The 17,211-nt window shown below is 63.9% G+C and overlaps 2 protein-coding genes, 1 long non-coding RNA gene and 3 other non-coding genes across 8 annotated transcripts; 2 read left to right on the top strand and 4 right to left on the bottom strand.

The window, feature by feature from the left end:
• Window positions 1-1,341: 1,341 nt before the first annotated feature.
• On the bottom strand, window positions 1,342-2,024 carry LOC138924932 (uncharacterized). The gene is made up of 2 exons (XR_011440312.1): window positions 1,661-2,024; window positions 1,342-1,560 (listed from the first exon to the last, which is right to left on the bottom strand). It is a non-coding gene; the product is annotated as an uncharacterized lncRNA (long non-coding RNA).
• A 2,199-nt stretch (window positions 2,025-4,223) lies between these two features.
• GAMT (guanidinoacetate N-methyltransferase) lies at window positions 4,224-7,377 on the top strand. Of its 2 annotated transcripts, XM_023646349.2 has the most exons (6): window positions 4,224-4,521; window positions 5,558-5,703; window positions 5,913-5,976; window positions 6,274-6,341; window positions 6,454-6,564; window positions 7,037-7,377. In XM_023646349.2, the coding sequence occupies exons 1-6, from the start codon at window positions 4,341-4,343 to the stop codon at window positions 7,175-7,177; spliced, it is 711 nt and encodes a 236-aa protein (XP_023502117.1). In that variant the 5' UTR covers window positions 4,224-4,340; the 3' UTR covers window positions 7,178-7,377. The 2 variants fall into 2 exon arrangements, with proteins under 2 accessions (XP_023502117.1, XP_023502118.1); XM_023646350.2 differs by lacking the exon at window positions 5,913-5,976 and having other exon boundaries at window positions 4,266-4,521; window positions 5,558-5,728.
• Window positions 6,754-15,029, bottom strand: NDUFS7 (NADH:ubiquinone oxidoreductase core subunit S7). Of its 2 annotated transcripts, none has more exons than XM_070272345.1 (8): window positions 14,609-14,962; window positions 13,651-13,684; window positions 12,761-12,829; window positions 12,281-12,398; window positions 10,744-10,923; window positions 10,612-10,658; window positions 9,821-9,909; window positions 6,754-6,839 (listed from the first exon to the last, which is right to left on the bottom strand). In XM_070272345.1, the coding sequence occupies exons 1-8, from the start codon at window positions 14,622-14,624 to the stop codon at window positions 6,769-6,771; spliced, it is 624 nt and encodes a 207-aa protein (XP_070128446.1). In that variant the 5' UTR covers window positions 14,625-14,962; the 3' UTR covers window positions 6,754-6,768. The 2 variants fall into 2 exon arrangements, with proteins under 2 accessions (XP_070128446.1, XP_001503839.3); XM_001503789.7 differs by lacking the exon at window positions 6,754-6,839 and adding an exon at window positions 7,917-8,094 and having other exon boundaries at window positions 14,609-15,029.
• On the bottom strand, window positions 9,305-9,445 carry MIR8985 (microRNA mir-8985). Its single transcript, NR_127991.2, has one exon. It is a non-coding gene; the product is annotated as a microRNA mir-8985 (primary transcript).
• On the bottom strand, window positions 14,877-14,950 carry TRNAN-GUU (transfer RNA asparagine (anticodon GUU)). The gene has a single exon. It is a non-coding gene; the product is annotated as a tRNA-Asn (tRNA).
• Window positions 15,030-15,080: 51 nt separating the features above from the next.
• TRNAF-GAA (transfer RNA phenylalanine (anticodon GAA)) lies at window positions 15,081-15,153 on the top strand. The gene has a single exon. It is a non-coding gene; the product is annotated as a tRNA-Phe (tRNA).
• The last annotated feature ends 2,058 nt before the right edge of the window (window positions 15,154-17,211 follow it).

The raw sequence follows: 17,211 nt of genomic DNA, 5'->3' as shown, positions 1-17,211 counted from the left end.
GGCCTTGCCCACTTCACAGTGTGCAAAGCACGTAACACTTTGGGGGGGGGGGCTGGCTCCCCATTACGGGGCCCCGGGAGCTGGAAGGACACGTCCGAGGCAGGAGGAGATGAGTGCAGCGGGGACAGGCTGAGCTCGGTGACGCTGGCAACGGGGTGAGCCAAAGCCGAGGGCAGGCCAGCACTGTCCTTCCCGTGGTGGGAGCTTCACAGCCCCCCTTTGAGGAATTTGTCCCCCAAACCCTGGCCCGGTGCGCAGAGCTGCCCCAGACGCCCACAGCCCGCTTCTAGAAGAGCAGAGAGCTTGACACGACCCACACGTGCGTCCACGGGTCAGAGGAAGGAAGCCGGACACAAAGTGATGAAAATCATGCGTTATTTAGACGACAGACGCCCGCCCAGGGCAGGGGAGCCGGCGGCCTCGTGCCTGCCGCTGGAATGAACCCCGTTAGCGTTTTGTTACGTCGACTTCAGATCTTTCCAAGAAGATGAACTGACAGTCAGTTTGCTCCCCTCCCTGTTCATTTTCCCTGGGCAAATGTTGCGCCAAAAAAGGGCACCGGACACTTTTCTGAATTGACTCCTAACACGAATGTATGCATACCTAATACACAAAATCTAGTCTAGGTCACTTATTTTTATTGTGATTAAATATACATAATGTAAAATTTACCATCTTAGCCACTTTTTCTTTTTTCTTTTCTTTTTTTTTGAGGACGATCAGCCCTGAGCTAACATTTGCCTCCAATCCTCCTCTTTTTGCTGAGGAAGACTGGCCCTGAGCTCACATCCGTGCCCATCTTCCTCTACTTTATACGTGGGACGCCTACCACAGCATGGCTTGACAAGCGATGCCATGTCCACACCCGGGATCCGAACTGGTGAACCCCGGGCTGCCGAAGCAGAGCGTGCGCACTTCACTGCTGTGCCACCGGCCCGGCCCCATTTTAGCCACTATTAAGCGCACAGCTCAGCAGCATGAAGCACATTCACACTGTTGTGCAGCCATTCCCTCCATCCGTCTCCAGAACCTTCCATCTCCCCAAACGGAAGCTCTGTCCCCAGGAAACACTGACTCTCACCCCTCCCCCAGCCCCTGGCCCCACATCCACTTTCTGTCTCTGTGGATGTGGCTCCTCTGGGGACCTCCTGTGAGTGGACCACACAGTGTGTGTCCCTCTGTGTTTGGAGCAGGTGCCATGATTTCCTGCCTTTTCACGGCTGTGTAATATTCCAGTGTGTGGATGGACCACACTGTGTGTGTCCACCATCTGTCCATGGACACTGGGGGTGTTTCCATCTTTTTTGGCTGTTGTGAATAATGCTTCTGTGAACATGGGTGTGCAAATATCTGTTCAATCCCTTTTAATTTAAAAACAATAATTATAGGGGCTGGCCCAGTGGTACAACGGTTAAGTGCACACATTCCACTTCGGCGGTCCGGGGTTCGCCGGTTCAGATCCCGGGTGCGGACATGGCACCGCTTGTCAAGCCATGCTGTGGTAGGTGTCCCACGTATAAAGTAGAGGAAGATGGGTACAGATGTGAGCTCAGGGCCAATCTTCCTCAAAAAAGGAAAAAATATATATATATAATTATATATAATACTATATACACAGAAAAAACATGGCAACATGGACGTTGTCTGGTAGAGCAGATACCTGGGCATGGGGTGGGGATCACGGGGACTCTGTTCTGTCATAGATGCCATGCAGCGTGTCATGATGTCATTTGCTTATTATCTTGTCCACCCTCGCAATAGGCTCTGAGCTCCAGGGGGCCGGGGCTGGGAGCCCAAAGTAAGGTACTCCATCCGTGCTCGATGAATGAATGAATGAATTTCACCTCGCGTGAGCCATTGCTCTGTAACCGGGGCCGGCAAACCTTCTCTGTAAAGGGCCACATAGTAAGTGTTTTGGTTTCTTTCAACCATTTACAAATGTAAAAACCAGCCTCAGCTCCCCCGCAGGCTGTCCTGGGCCAACTCTCTAACACGTCGATGTTTTGATCAAACGTGTCACCTTCCTAATCGGAAAATAAACATATTTTTTAATCTTTTAAGACGGTGGTCTGGAGTCGGGCATGCCCCCGTTCACGTCCCCTCTGCCACTGATTCACTGTGCACCCTTGAGGAAGCCACTTCCCTCTCTGAGCCTCCGTCTGCAGGCTGCAAAGAGCAGATACTAACAGCGCACACCAGGCTCTCTGGAGAAGAGCCGGCACGAGGAACGGCCACGTGTCACTCACGTGCCTCCGTGAGGGGGCCACAGCCGCCACCCACTTGGAGAGAAGAGGAAGCTGAAGTTGGGGCCAAAACCACTCCACTGAGTCGCCAGCCAGACTGCACGGTGCCCTCAGCCACTCTCGCGGATGGAGCCCAGGTTGCACCTGGGTGACTGCTGGGAGGTGGCAGCATGGCCAGACACCGGGAGGTCCCTTATGTCCCGGGGCACCAAAGCCATGGGGGAGGCTCCCGGCTGGCCGCCACTGAGGGCCTCCTCTGAGGGTCTGGGTGGTCTGCAGCCTCCGAGAGTGATGCCCCGCTTCTTAGTATCCACGGCCTCGTGTGACCCCTGCCCTGTGGACCCAGCTCTGACCCGCAGAACACGGCCAGGGTGGGGACGTGACTCGCGTGATTAGATTGCCCACCGTTCTGACTTCTGTCTGGCTAGAAGCAAGTTGCCACGTTGGGGGGCCCTCCGGCTGCCAGCCCGACAGGAACCAAATGCCGCCATCCACAAGTGGGTGAGCCTGGAGGTGAATGCTGCCCTGGCCGAGGCTTCACACGAGCCCCAGCCCCGGCCCGCGCTGTGACCGCAGCCTCTCGAGACGCTGTGGAGCAGAGGACCCGGCTGAGCTGTGCCTGGCTTCCCGACCCGCAGAGACCGCGATGATGAACACGCGTTATTTTCATCAGCCACGTTTCGGGGTCATTTGTTCCACGGCAGCAGCTAACAAATACAGTCGGCCTTCCCCCGTCTCAGGCAGGCATCCCTCGGGTTGTGCCATTTAGTGAGCACCAGCTGTTTGCACAGGATGCACGAGGACGCCAGGATACAGGCCTGCAAAGCGCCCACCACAGTGCCCAGGGCGGCAGGTGGGGGCGGGGAAACCAGACGGGATGAGGTCCCTTGAGGCCGCAACCCGGTGCCTGATGACAGCAGCTCACCCGTCTCCTCCAGACGGCTCACGCACTCAGTGCTGTCACATCCAGATCTCATGAGACCCAGGGTGCACTCAGAATTTACCCAGCACTTTTTATGTGCTGGGCCCATAGAGCCCTCACGGTAGAGCCATGAAGAAAGACCTCACCTGGTGAAATACCCAGGAGAGGTGCCCCGAGATAAAACAGCTTCTGACCGGGCCATCCCCAGCCTGGGGGCACCTAGGGGCCTCCCAGAGGAGGTGTGGGCTCAAGCATGAAGCAGAATGGGAAAGCATCCAGGCCAGGAGAGAGGAGAAGCCGTCCAGGCAGCAAGAAGTGCATGTGCAAAGGCCCAGGGGCAGGAGGGACATGGGAGCCCTGCAGGAGGTGGCAGGGGCCGTAGGGAGGAGTCTGCAGGCCAGTCAGGGCTACGAGTGGCCATACACAGATTGACACAGAGGTGTCCTGGGGGGCTGCCATGGGCTGGGGGGCAGCAGGGGTGAGCCCCACATCCCTGCCTGACTTCCTGGGCCTGAGGGTCAGGAGCCTGTGGGGATGGGCCTGTCAGTCTCAGAACTGGAGGCCTTTGCGCACCGAGTTCCCCATCAGGATCCCAGGGTCTCAGGTGACCCCCAGCTTATGGGGTGTGAAGAGAGCTCACGAAGGGGGAGGCAGGCAGCTCAGTCGTGGTCAGAGTGGGACCGTCAGGATTCTAACCCTGGGTCCCCTCGTGGCCAGGAGCTTGCCCGCTTTGCAACTTGGAGCCTCAGTTTCCTCACCTGTAAAATGAGGATGACAAAGGGGCGCAGCGCAGCATCTCTGGAGGCTGAAGGATTTTAAATGCTTAAAGCGCTTCCAACCGCGACTGGAAAACCCGGAGATCCTCACATCCCAGCACGGACGGGGCTTCACGCGGTGGTGACAGAGGGGGAAACCGAGGCAGGAAAGGGCCTGAGCTCGCGTGGGGCTGCGCGCAGGGCGCCGACGAGGCGCCACGCAGACTGAGCGCTAGCCCGGGTGGCCGGGGCCCCGACCCCACTCGGGCCCTTCCGCGGGCCGCCGCTAGGGGCCGCGCAGTCCGCTCGCGGGTCCGCCCCGCGCCCGCCCCCCAGACCCGCCCCCGGCCCACAAGGCCCTGCAGGGACGCGGCGGGCGCGTCGGGAGCCGAGTCCGGGGCGAGCCGTCCAGCCGGCAGCATGAGCGCCCGCGCCGCGCCCCCCATCTTCGCGCCCGGCGAGGACTGCAGCCCCGCGTGGCAGGCGGCGCCCGCGGCCTACGATGCGTCGGACGCGCACCTGCAGATCCTGGGCAAGCCGGTGATGGAGCGCTGGGAGACCCCCTACATGCACGCGCTCGCGGCCGCCGCCGCCTCCAGAGGTAGCCCCCGCCCGGCCCGTCCCCGCCCGGCCCGCACCGGCCGCGCCCGCCGCGCGCGCAGGGACACCGGGGCTGGGCGCGCTCCGGCCGGTGCGCGTCGGGGCCGCTCCGTGCCTCTGTTTCCTCGCCTGGAAACCAGCGTCCGCCGCGCCTCGGCCCCTCATCCTCTGCTAGCGCGGGGCGACGGAGGAAGGGGGTGCTGCAGGCGCGGGGTTTGCACACAGTAGGCGCCCCCTGAGTACCGGGGATTTCCTCTCCAGGGGTGACGAGGCCCGCGCCCCAGGGATGGGCACGCACTGGGTCAGGGGATGGGCCCTGAGACTCGGGACCCCGGGTGCCCTCTGCGCCGCCCCCGCGGGGCCTGAGGCCCGGGGCCGCGGTGGCGAGGGCGCTGCCCAGCGCACGTGGGCCAGTTCCTGCCCGAGTCCCCGCCCCGGCTAAGAATAGCTCGGGAAAGCTGAGGCTGGGAGGCAGCTGTCGGGGTGGCCCCGCGCCGCCGGGCGTCAGAGCCGCAGGGGTGCCAGGCACCCCAGGGCCCCCAGGGGCTGCGCGGGGCCTGGGGGACTCCGTGTTCCCACCTGGCAAGTGGGCGCATCCCGTGTCCCTGCACCGTTAGGGCGTTTCTCTCCGCCCCTCTGTGGTCCAATGGGGACCAACCCCCCATGTTGCAGGCGGGGCCTCCAACCCTCCCTAGCCCGTCTCTCTCGCGCGCACTCCCCTGGGGGATGGGGAAAGTAACCGAATCAAGAGATAAGTGCCACCAGCGCAAACAGCAGGGGAAGGGCTCAAAGTCCAGGGTCTGACCTCCCCCTGGGGCCAGGCCCAAAAACCAGCGTCCGCCCCGCCTCGGCCCCTCATCCTCTGGCCGCCAGCCAGGGCCCACGCTGTTCCCTCCCGCCGCCCGCCTGTGCCCCGCTGTGCCCTCAGCCTTGTGGCAACTGTTTCTCTGCCCAGGCCCCGCCCCTGAGTCCCCTCCTCCAGGCAGCCTCCCCAGCCCCTGCCTGGCACCTGATGCCCGCGCCCTTTGTCTGCCCAGGGGGCCGCGTCCTGGAGGTGGGCTTCGGCATGGCCATCGCGGCCTCCAAGGTGCAGGAGGCCCCCATCGAGGAGCACTGGATCATCGAGTGCAATGACGGCGTCTTCCGGCGGCTCCAGGACTGGGCGCCTCGGCAGCCGCACAAGGTGCCGGCCTCTGCTGCAGGCCCCGGTCAGCCCTGCTGCTTGGGGCCAAGGTCCTGTCCCTGGTGGGGGGAGTTGGGGGCCTGGGGCGCCATAGAGATGGGGAAGGTGGTCTTCCCCCGGAGCTCCTCGGCCCCCTTCCTTACATCAGGTGGGGAAATCATGGGGTCCTCTCTGACCCTCAGCCTTCTCTTTTCCTCCCCTGCCCCAAGGTGGTTCCCTTGAAAGGCCTGTGGGAGGAGGTGGCGCCCACCCTGCCAGACGGTCACTTTGACGGTGAGGGGACCTGGGAGCAGGCGAGGGGAGCCTCTGCCTCAATTACCACCCTTAGGGACCCTCTGGAGCACACACACTCATGTGTCACTGGAGGGACACCGGGGTGGGAAGGGACCCAGAGGGCCTGGCTCTCGGGAGTGCGCGGTTAATACCTCAAGGAGCCGCTGGGTGGGGCCCGGCGCCCAGAGGAGGCTGTGGCAGTGCGGGGAGCTCGCGGCCTGCCCTGGGGTCTGGCATGTGGGCGTCCGGCCTCCACCGCAGCCACTGCCCTGACCTCACGGCGCCACCCCCGTGCAGGGATCCTGTACGACACGTACCCGCTGTCGGAGGAGACCTGGCACACGCACCAGTTCAACTTCATCAGGGTAGGAGTGCGGGGGCGGGGACTGGCCGGGGCGGCTCTCCTTCCTGTCTCTGCGACAGTGGCCTCGAGGGCCGCTCCCGGGACCTCAGTCCTGACCGCTGTCCCCGCCCCAGGCCCACGCCTTTCGTCTGCTGAAGCCGGGGGGCGTCCTCACCTACTGCAACCTCACCTCCTGGGGGGAGCTGCTGAGGTCCAAGTACTCGGACATCACCGCCATGTTCGAGGTGTGCCGCCCGAGCCCCGGCCCCACCCCATCCCAGGCAGCAGGCGACCCGGGGAGGGTCCCTGGGTGATCTCTTGGGTGGCCTGGGCGCCTCCACTTGGGGCTCGGGCAGGGGCCCTCCCCAATATCCCTGGGGTCCGGGGACAGGCCAGCTGTAGGCTCCCACCCGTGGACAGGCCTCCTCCACCCCAGGGACTCTATTGGCTCAGCCATGCTGGTCCCAGGGCCTTCGCCCATGCTGTCCCCTCTGCCTGTGAGGATGTGCAGGCGGGCAGCCTGGTGGCGCCTGGTGACCACCAGGGAGCCACTGCCCAAGCTGAGTTTGGACCCCTGGGGAGCCCATCCAGACCAGGGTTCTGGATCATCTGGGTCGGCAGCTGGGCCCGGGGTAGGGCCTTGGCACTTGTCCGTGCTGTCCCAGGAGTGGCGGGGCGGTGCCAGGGGCATCTCCTGAGGTGCCCGCCCGCCCCCAGGAGACACAGGTGCCGGCCCTGCTGGAGGCGGGCTTCCTGCGTGAGAACATCCGCACAGAGGTGATGGAGCTGGTCCCGCCGGCTGAGTGTCGCTACTACAGCTTCCCGCGCATGCTCACGCCCTGGGTCACCAAGCACTGAGCCCGGCCCGTGACCCTGTGACCTCGACTCAGTGCCTCTGGCCGGGAGCGAAGGCGCTGGCCTCTCGGCCTGGGGTCCAGTCCGCCGCACCCGCTGTGCAAGGCCGGGCACCATCCCTGACTCTGCGGCCCCTCGGCCTCCTCCCGGCCGGAGAACGAAATAAATGCGGAGGTTGGGCCTCACCGGGCGGCCGGACGGAACCGTGTGCCTCCTTTATCCCCCGCCCCTCCCACCTTCCCTCCTGTTGGCACGTGGGGTCCAGAGGGGGCCGAACTAGGTCAGGGCTGCACAGGGGGTGGGGGCACAGCCGTCCTCCAGCCACTGCGGAGGGTCCCTGGTCGCACCCAGTCAGGTGGAACCATGAAACAGAGCAAAACCTTCAACCGGCCTCGCGCCCTGCACCCACCCCCAGTGCCCTCTCCCGGCCCTTTGGGCAGGGTCACTTGCGGGCACGGCCCCAGGAGGTCCCTGACCCTCCCACCGTCCAGTCTGTTCCTCTGACCTGAGCCCCTCCAACCCCCCACCGGCTCTGTGTGCCCGGGGCCCCCACACCTAGCTGGCTGCCCCGCCCCAGCTGCCTCTTGCCGTCCACACCCTCACTCACGGGGCTCCTGGGGAGGCTGAGTGCCCGGCCATCTGCCTCCGGGGCCCCCACGTCTCCCACACAGGAGACAGTGAGACCTGCCCGGCCTGGCCCTCCCCGGCCTCCGCCCGCACACCATGCAAACAGCACAGCCGATGGCATTGTCCGGTTTATTGAGCATCTCTCCGGCGGGATGGCGAGGTGGTGGGCGTGGTGGAAGGCCGGGCGGGCCGGCGCTACCTGCGGTACCAGATACGGAGCCTCTTCTCCCGCTTGATCTTCCTCTGCAGCTGCAGGATGCCGTACAGCAGGGCCTCGGCCGTGGGCGGGCAGCCTGTGGGCAGACGGGCCTCAGCTTCCCGCCCACTGGCGCCTCTGGCTCTGCCCCACGGGAGGGCGAGACGGGGCCCCACCTGGCGCCCCTCAGGCTGCATGTAGGGCTGGAGGGCCCAGCGCCCAAGCTCCTGACCCGGGCAGGTGGTGACCCCAAGGACTGACCTCTCACCAAGACATGGGTGGTGGGGAGGCTTGAGCCACCCCATCCACGGCCCCCCAGGACCTTGCTCAAGGTCCCCTAGAGGACGAGGTCGGGCTGCCCACTGACCCCCGGCCACACTGGGCCCTGGAGGGGAACCCTTGGAAAGGAGTGGGGGGCGGGGGAGAGTAGAGGGAGTCCCACACGGTCCGCAGACGAAGGGAAGCCCTGCGGAAACGCCCCCCAGCCCCTGTCCTATCGCACCGGCTGGAAAAGGCAGAGAGGCATGTTGCCACCTGGAGGAACAGCCCCGGACCTGACACCCCAGGAAGGCCGACCACAACCCCAGGTGCCGGCTAGACAACTGTCACAGTCACTTATTTCCAGCTGGCCCTGGTGCGCTCCACCCAGGTCCCCGGCTCCATGCCTGGCAGTACTGTTGCAACAACCCCACTGGATGGAAGGGGAAACTGAGGCTCCGAGAGGAGAGGAGACTTGCCTGAGGTCATGCATCAAGCAGTAACCGACCACAGGTCTGGCTCCCAGTCAAGGTTAACAAGCTCACAGGGTGTACTCCTATGCATCTCTCAAAGCCCCATCCACTGTGCCCACCCCACCCAACAGGGCTGGGCATGTGGGTCAGCCTCTGTCTCCTAGCCTGAGGCCTCTCTGGGGCCCAGTGCTGCCAAGCCAGCTCCAGGCTTGGAAAAGGCACTCAATAAACATTTGCAGAATGCTAAACAAATCAACACCTTATTCCAATTAACTCTAAGTCAGTGTCAGGACCCGTCTCTCCAGCTATTTGCGAAGTGCCAGAACGTGGCTGAGACTGGTCTGGATGAAGTGGAATCGTGGCCCGCAGTGTCCTCTGCTCTCTGGAGACTCTGCCTTGGGCTCTGCGCCCGCGTTGAGAGCCCAGGACCAGACAGACGAGAACCGGGCGTCTCTGTCCCGTCCCCAGGGTCAACTCCACTGCCTGACCTGACCCCTGACCCCATCAGGGCAGACGCCTCGGGAGGCCGCCCCGCCGACCGTGTGTAGCGTGGGAGCCGCACAGGGCGGCCACACAAATAAAGCACGCCCGCTATGCGTGAGCTCAGGCCGCCGGCCGATCCCTTTTAGTGTGAGTGTGTCTCAATGTCGTGTGGGACGCACTCAGACCAAAAAGTAACCACCCGGTGCTCCCCTGACGTCCACGTTGAACTGGGCCCCTGGGGCTCTCGGTGCCCGAGGAGCCCCACCACCCGTCGGGATGACTGCTGACGCCGTTCTGGTCTCCAGGAACCTCCTGGTGTCTTTGAACCGAGTTTCTTTGGTTCTGTTTCCACGAGGCGGAACGTGTGAACTGCAGGTGAAAAGCGGCCACGCGTGGGCAGCTCCGCACGGCCCTGTGTGAGCCCCCGGCCCAGGCCTGGCCCGACATCCGCACCAATAGATGATGCTTCAGCCGGGGAGGGGGAGCCCCTCGGCGGCAGCGGGGCGAAGGCGGGCTGTCACTCTTCCTCTTGGACCCAAATCTGCTCTCCTTCAAACGGGGAGAGCCTGCTGCTGGCTCCCTCCTGCCCGGGACACGGGGGCGACTCACCTGGGACATAGATGTCCACGGGCACGATGCGGTCACAGCCCCTCACGACGGAGTACGAGTAGTGGTAGTAGCCGCCACCGTTGGCACAGCTGGAGGGGAGGGTGCCGTGAGGGCCATGCAGCCACCAGCCTGCTCCCGCCTCGGGGCACCCCCCCCCCCACCTCCAACCACAAGTGGGTGCCCGGCTGTCAGCAAAGGACAAGGACCGGACACGAAGCCACAGGAAAGACACGGCCCTGAGGCCTCCTGTGGGACCAGGTGGGGCAGAAGCAAGAAGACGACGGACCCTGAACCCATGACGCTCAGGGAGACAAGCAGACACAGAAGGACACACGGTGTGTGATCCTACGGACGTGAAACGTCCAGAACAGGCAGATCCACAGACAGAGAGCGGGCTCGTGGGGGCCAGGGGCTGGGGAGGGGGCGGGGAGTGACTGCTGACAGGGACGGGGCTATTTTTGGGGAGATGGAATGTTCTGGAATTAGAGATGATAGGTGCACAACATTGTGAACGCAAGGAATTACACACTTGAAGGCAGCGAACCTCACGGTACGTGAATTCCATCTCAACAAAACAATTAAGGACTGACCAGCTGTTAAGGACGTGGGGAAATGCCTGGGAGATGACGGCAAGTCAGAAAGGAGAGGAGGGTGCAGAGCGGGGCGGTCCACAGAGCAGGATGCGGGGCACATTCAAGAGCAGAGAAACGACAGAAACTGGGCTGGCCGCGCACGCAGATGCGTCAGTCACGGTCCTGCCCTGCAGGGGGCTCTCATAGAGCGTCACTCACCTCCCCATGGACACGACATACCGAGGCTCCGGCATCTGGTCATAGACCTGGAAGAAACGGTGGGGTCGGCGTATGGCCGGGCTGGGCCGGGCAACAGGTGGCAGGCAGGCAGTGGGTGGCAGGTGGGCCCACCTTTCGGAGCGCAGGGGCCATCTTGTTGGTGAGCGTCCCCGCCACGATCATCACGTCGGACTGGCGCGGGCTGGCGCGGAAGACCACGCCGAAGCGGTCCATGTCATAGCGGGGCGCCGCCATGTGCATCATCTCCACGGCGCAGCAGGCCAGGCCGAAGGTCATGGGCCACAGGGAGCTCTGCGGGGGCAGACGGGAGGTTAGCTGTGAGCGCACACCTGGCCCACTGGGTCCAAAGAAACCGGGCGATTTCACAGCAAAGTCTAGACTTCTCGCTTTTCTTCAAGAACAATGTTGGGCCAGGGACCCCCCCCAGCAACCACGTGACCCCCAGGCCCTGGAGGCCCAGGGCTGCCCGACAGGAAGGGACAGAGCCAGGCCTGTGGCCAACGCTTCCCAGCAGCCACGTTACCAAAAAAAAAAAAGACCAGTTAACAAGCCCAGGTGAGGTTCCTTTTACTAACGTGCTCACGTAGCCCGGGGCACCCTGATCCCATTTCCACCAGGGCCCTCCTGTTCCCGGCGTCCAGTGGGCACATGTGCACAGGCCTGGATGCGGGGGCTCAGCCCTGCGAGGACTCGTTCCCAACACCTGCTGGGGCCCAAGGACTCCAGGGGCTGACTCCTCCAGGAAGCCCTCCTGGCTGCCCTGCACCCGTCCCCTCCGGCTGCTTGCTTGCCCGCTGCCCCCACGGCTGTGCTCCCCTGTGCCGAGTCGGGGACCCAAAGTGGCCCCTGCTGTCCCACAGACGTCCTACTGTGGGTGACAGCACTCAAGCCACATAGCAGGCATGGCAGGCTGCCCGTGGCAGGGCCACCTGACCCGTGCTGAGCTGGCCGGCCTGGCAGTGTCCCTGGGGGCTCCTGGTTATACGCGAGGCCACAGGGGACATCGCGTCCTGGGGCTGCGGGCCGTGGCAGGGTGTCCACTGCAGTGCCATTGTTACGTAGACACGAGACAGACGACGCCCGCCCGTCAATGGGGCATTGTTGACCGCGGCCCGTCCCCGCCAGCGCCTGAGAGGCACTGAAAGGAGCCGCTGTCCCGTGCTCGGGACACGTGTCCAGCGGGAGCCAGGGACACGCACGCAAGTTAAAGGAGGAGCAACTGCCCCGTGGCCGACACGGGGGGTGGGGGGTGTTTAGGATCCTCACCAGGAAGCAGCTACTGTTCTCAGGGTGTGTTACTTTTCCAGTTAAAAAAACAACTTTTACATTAAAAGAGAGAAAAAAGGAGTGAACAGGAGAGAGGGAGAGCGACAGAAGCGGGGCGGCCATCTGGGGGCTGAGGGAGGGACGAGGAGGCCGGGCAGGCAGCACCAGGGGACGTCAGGGCCAGGAGCTGCCGGACACGGACAGACATGGAGCCCGAGACAGAACCACAGCCTCAAGGGTCCCCGTGGGGAGGGGCCACGGGGGACTCCAGCCCGCTCCATGGGCCACAGGGCCAGCGTGCGTGTGCATCGCCCATGAGCACGTGCGTGTGTGCGAGCTCACGGTGGGGGGCCCGAGGGACGGAGGAGGGGTTGGGGCTCACCCGGCGGGCCCAGTTGACGAGGTCGTCCAGCTTGGTCACCACATACTCTCCCCGGCTGCTGGGAAGCGCGGTGGGTTTGGGGACCACGGCTCCGGCCTTGGACATGGCTGGCTGGGTGCTGGGCACAGGATGAGGGACAGGGAGAGGCATCAGCCAGGCAGGCACCCGGGGGCAGGCGCCAGCCGCCGCCACAGCCCCCACCCCGGGGCCCGGCCAAGAGGAGCCTCCCAGAAGGCAGGATGAAGCCTGGTCTCAGCCCAGCCCAGGGGCAGCACTGAGAGCCCTCCCCATCGGGAAAACAGTGGCTCGGCTGACACACTTTTCATCGCAGGCCGTCCTGGTTTGGCACGTGCAGCCAGAAGCCTGGACGTGCAGAAGGGGGCTGCGCAGGGCTCCAGGGGCAGAGCAAGTGGGGGGCAGGCCCTGACATCACCACCAGCTGCTGCGGGGTGCTCAGGCCCCGGGGAAGGCCAGCCTCACCTGCTCGGGCCCTCGGTGGCCACGCTTGCATGGACATCTCGCGTCTGCAAAGCGGCGCCCACCCCAGAGCTGCGGAGAGAGGGGGCACACGTGAAGAGGAGTCCGGGCCCCTGAGACGCTGTGACACAGGCTTCTCTGGAGCCAGGATGGGGAAACCGAGGCCAGGGGCCAAATCAGGCCCACCGCCTGTTTGTGTAACGAGAAGTTTCACTGGCACTCAGCCTGCCGCCGTCTTCACGCTGCCGCAGCTGAGTAACCACAATTCTGTGACCGTCTGGCTTTTAGGGAAAAAGTCTGCCGACCCCTGGTCTAGAGGGTGCCCGGTTTTCATTTGATGCTTCTCCTGTTTTTCCCTTTGTTTTACAGAGACTATGTATTTTATTCCCAGGAAAAAGGTCTTATAGAACGACGTCAGCCCAAATCCACACTCTCCTCGAAGCCCCCAGCTCCCCTCCACTAGCAAGACCTCGTCCTTAGATCTGCCACGTCCTTGGTCCCACGGCACTGGGGGTTCGATTTCGGGATTCTGCCCACAGAGTGCCCGGTGGCCAGCCTGCCATCTGAGCAAATGCACCGCGTGCGTCTGCGACACGGACGGAGTGAGTGTGGAGGGCACTGGGCCAGGCAGATGTGGGTGTGAATCCCGACCCTGCCACCATATGGACTGTCCCCACCGAGGGCCCCGAACACCACCTGCTGGAGAGGACATGCCGGCCCCAGTGCTGACCCTGACCCACCGTTTGACCCTTGGCTGGTGGGCCCCTGTGTGATGCTGCTCAAGCTGTGCCCCCCCCCCAGCTCTGAGGCACTTCGAAACCCCCCGCCTGACCCTCCCTGCCAGGGCCTCTCGGTGGGTGGACACGGTCAGGGTCGCCGACTCAGGAACTCACCGCAGGGCAAGGATCGGGCGGAGCAGGCCGGGAGCTGCAGAGAGAACCAGAGGGCGGGGACGGTGAGTGCCCCCGAGGGCACAAACTCAGGGGCCAGGATCTGCGTGCAGGGTCCTGACTGTGGGCCGGCGTCTGTCCCTGGGGCGCCCGGCCAGCACACCCTCCTGCTCACCCTCCGTCTGTCCGAATTCCACTTGACAAACGCATGGTACAGAGGGGTCTTTCAGAAACGTGAACCCACAATGTGGGTCCCCTGCTTAAAACCCCGGAATCTTAACACGGGGCCACCGGCAGGGGTTTGGCAGACCCGTGACCTTGCACGGGAGAGAAAGATATCCTCTCCGTTGTCCCCAACGCCTGACAACTGTCCTTCCCTTCAATTCCGAGTGTGGCTGACAAGCCACAGCCTGTTAGCCAGACCCAGGCTTTACCAACAGAAGCCACAGGCGAGTCCTGGGCCGGCTGCACAGGCTGCAGACACGGCCACGCAGAGCGGATCACGGTGCCCGTCCCCCTTCCCAAACCCAGCAGGATCGGACCTGCTGTCAGGCCGCCTTCCAGGCGACACGACGTAGCCCCCCAAAAGGATACGACCCCTTGCCCTTCGTAGCGTCTCCCTGTGGACCCCCTCCCTGCACAGGCCCATGCGCTCAATCCCTGAGCTAGGAGCAAAAGCCCGGCCCCTCCCCGGCCTCAGTTTCCCCGCCGGCCTGGCCCCTCCCCGGCCTCAGTTTCCCCGCCCGCCCGGCCCCTCCCCCGGCCTCAGTCTCCCCGCCCGGCGGGGCTGCGCCCCCCGCGCCGCCTCTCCCCGGGAGGTCAAGGGCAGCACCCCAGGCCGAGCCTTGGGCCCTCCGGCCCCCGCCCCGGGCACCCTCCGACGCTGGGGCCCTGTGTCGTCCCTCCCCGGGCCTCAGTTTCCCCGAGCCGCCCCTGACCCCGCCGTCCCCGACCCGCGCACCCGCCAGCGCCGCCATCTTGGCCTCGGCCTTCAGACAACCTCTGCGGTCCGTCCGCCTTAGCGCTCCGGGTCCTCGGGCCTTCGCCCAAAGCGGCTCGGCGGCTGCGCGGAAACTGGAACCGGGGTCCGGGGCGTTCCGCTGCCGGGGACGCCTCACCCGGACACCCCACGCGAGATTGAAGGATGTGGGGGTGCGAGGGCGGTGCCCCGGCAAAAGCAGGCGCACCACCAGCTCTCTCCTCGCCGCCGGGAAACAAAAGCTACACTCCGTCCCTGGGTGGGCTCGAACCACCAACCTTTCGGTTAACAGCCGAACGCGCTAACCGATTGCGCCACAGAGACGGCGCTGTGGCCCGGCCCCCCGCGCGCCACTACGAGGCATGCGCGGCCCTTCCGCGAGGAGCTAGCTGCGCCTGCGCGCGGGCGGCGCGGCGCGGGGCGGAGGCGAGGCGAGCGCGACCTCTGCCGCCCGGCCGAAATAGCTCAGTTGGGAGAGCGTTAGACTGAAGATCTAAAGGTCCCTGGTTCGATCCCGGGTTTCGGCAGGCGTTTTGGCGCCCTTGAGGAGCATCGTTATCTTTTGCTCCGAGTTTGTCCAGCTGCTCCCAGCGCTCCCGTGCCCAGAACGTGTCATTTTTTAATTTTTCTTCCCCAGAATGTTACCCCGTTCTGTAGATGAGGAGCAGGGCTGCTGGCTCATGCCGACATTGGAGGGCTCAGACAGAACAAGCCGTCCGCACCCCCTGTCCTTACCCCAAGACTGATTCCAGCCCAACATCCCCCTTTCCCCGCCCCGATTTCCAGTATTTTTTAAGGGGTAGGATGAGAACCAGTGCTAATTGTACAAACGAACTCTACTGAACCCCCAAATGGACAAAATAGAGTTTGCAGAAAACACTTTCCACTTGTATGCCATTTAATTTTGACAATCCTGCCGGCCATCTGTTCTGCCCATTTTACATACGGGGAAACTGAGGCTCAAACAGGCAAACCCGGGCGAGCGACAGGGCTGGCCTCTGAGCGAGGACCGCCCCAGGTATTTACTGAATCCGCATCTGTGCTGGGGACCCGCTGCTGAGCAGGGCCGAGCCCCTGTTCTTGGGGAGCTCGGGTCCCTTGGGAACGAGAGGCACAGGATGTCACCCAGGCCGAGCCGACCGAGAAGGGGGGATGCACAGGAGAAACGAGCAGAGGAAAGGACAGGCATGCCTGATGGGAACCTGAAACTCTGGTGGATGCGCAAACCCTCTTTCCCCTTTAGTCGCCACAGCTGGCTAGCTGGTGGAGCCGGACTTTTTGTTTTAATTTAAGTCAACTTTGTATTTTAGAACAGTTTGATTCACAGAGAAGTCGAAGACGCAGCAGAGAGAATTCCCCAGTGCCCAGCGCCCAGCCTCCCGGACTGAGAACATCTCACTCTGGCGAAGGACTTTCGTCACCATTCGTGAAGCGGTGTGGATCCATGATGAGCTGGGGTCTGAGCTTTATGCAGGTTTCCTGTTCTCCCCTAACCCCCTTGCCCCCAGCTGAGCCTTAGATGATGTAGCCCTGCTGACATGTGACTGACTTCGGGCCGCCCAGCCAAGTGGCTCTTGGATTCCCAACTCACAGAAACCTGGGGAATGTTGTTTCCAACCGCTGGTGCTGGGGTCATTTGTTATGCAGCAATAGGTGACTAACTTGGGAGGGGCAATCGGCACATCGGGCTGAGTGACGGGATGGGGCAGAGATGGGAGGTGAGAGGCTGGTCCAGGAATCCAGGGCCTCGGGAACCAGGTGAGCAGAGGGCTCACCATGACTCCAGGGGCAGTGAGGGCCAGTGGGAGAGTAGGGGGCACGGGGAGGAGAGAGGGAGAGGAGGAAAAGGGAGGGGAGATGGGGGAAGACGGAGAGGAGGGGCAACAGGAGAGAGGAGGAGGGAGATGAGAGAGAGGAGCAGAGAGGTGGGAGGAGGGACCAGGCCAGGCCTGCACAGGGACCCTGGGGCGGGAGGGGGACTGGCCGTTCCTCGGGCAGAGGCACTGGTCCGTGGTTTGAGATTCTTACCCGGTGCATTTTTTACATCAATTTTTTAGACAAATGACAGCCCTGAAGAGGGGCCAGCGTGTGCACTGAAACGGCCCGTTCCGGGAAGCGGTGACGTCGGCGTGTGCTGCTGTCTCAGTCGCGGGGGGGGGCTGGAGCGGCAGAAGCACCCGCAGGGGCTGGGGGGCTGGACGGGAGGAGGCTGGGCGGAGGGCTGGGCTGGGGAGCCGGGGGAGATGAGGAAGGCCAGGGTCGGGGGGCCCTGGGAGGGGAGATGGACGGGGCAGTGGGGAGGCCGCACAGAGGGGCTGCGGGTTTGAGACACCAGCTGGCAAAGGGCAAGGGAAGGGGCAGAGGACGTGGGCAGGAGTCTGGGGGGAGGCGGCAAGGGCCCGTGGGCTTGCAGACTAGGGCGCTCCTGGCATCGAGTCGGGGGGCCGGGCATGCAGCTCACCCCCTACAGCGCCCAGGACGGCCCCCCTGAGAACGACCCGGCCCGATGTCCGCAGTGCTTGGGGGACACAGGCTCCGCCGCCAGGAGAGAGGGGTGGGGGGATCGAGGCCGCCGCTGTGGAGAA

This window comes from Equus caballus, chromosome 7, assembly GCF_041296265.1.
Source record: "Equus caballus isolate H_3958 breed thoroughbred chromosome 7, TB-T2T, whole genome shotgun sequence".
Taxonomy (NCBI): Eukaryota; Metazoa; Chordata; class Mammalia; order Perissodactyla; family Equidae; genus Equus; species Equus caballus.
The sequence above is the reverse complement of the archived record's forward strand: the minus strand, read 5'-3'. Positions and strand labels throughout refer to the sequence as shown.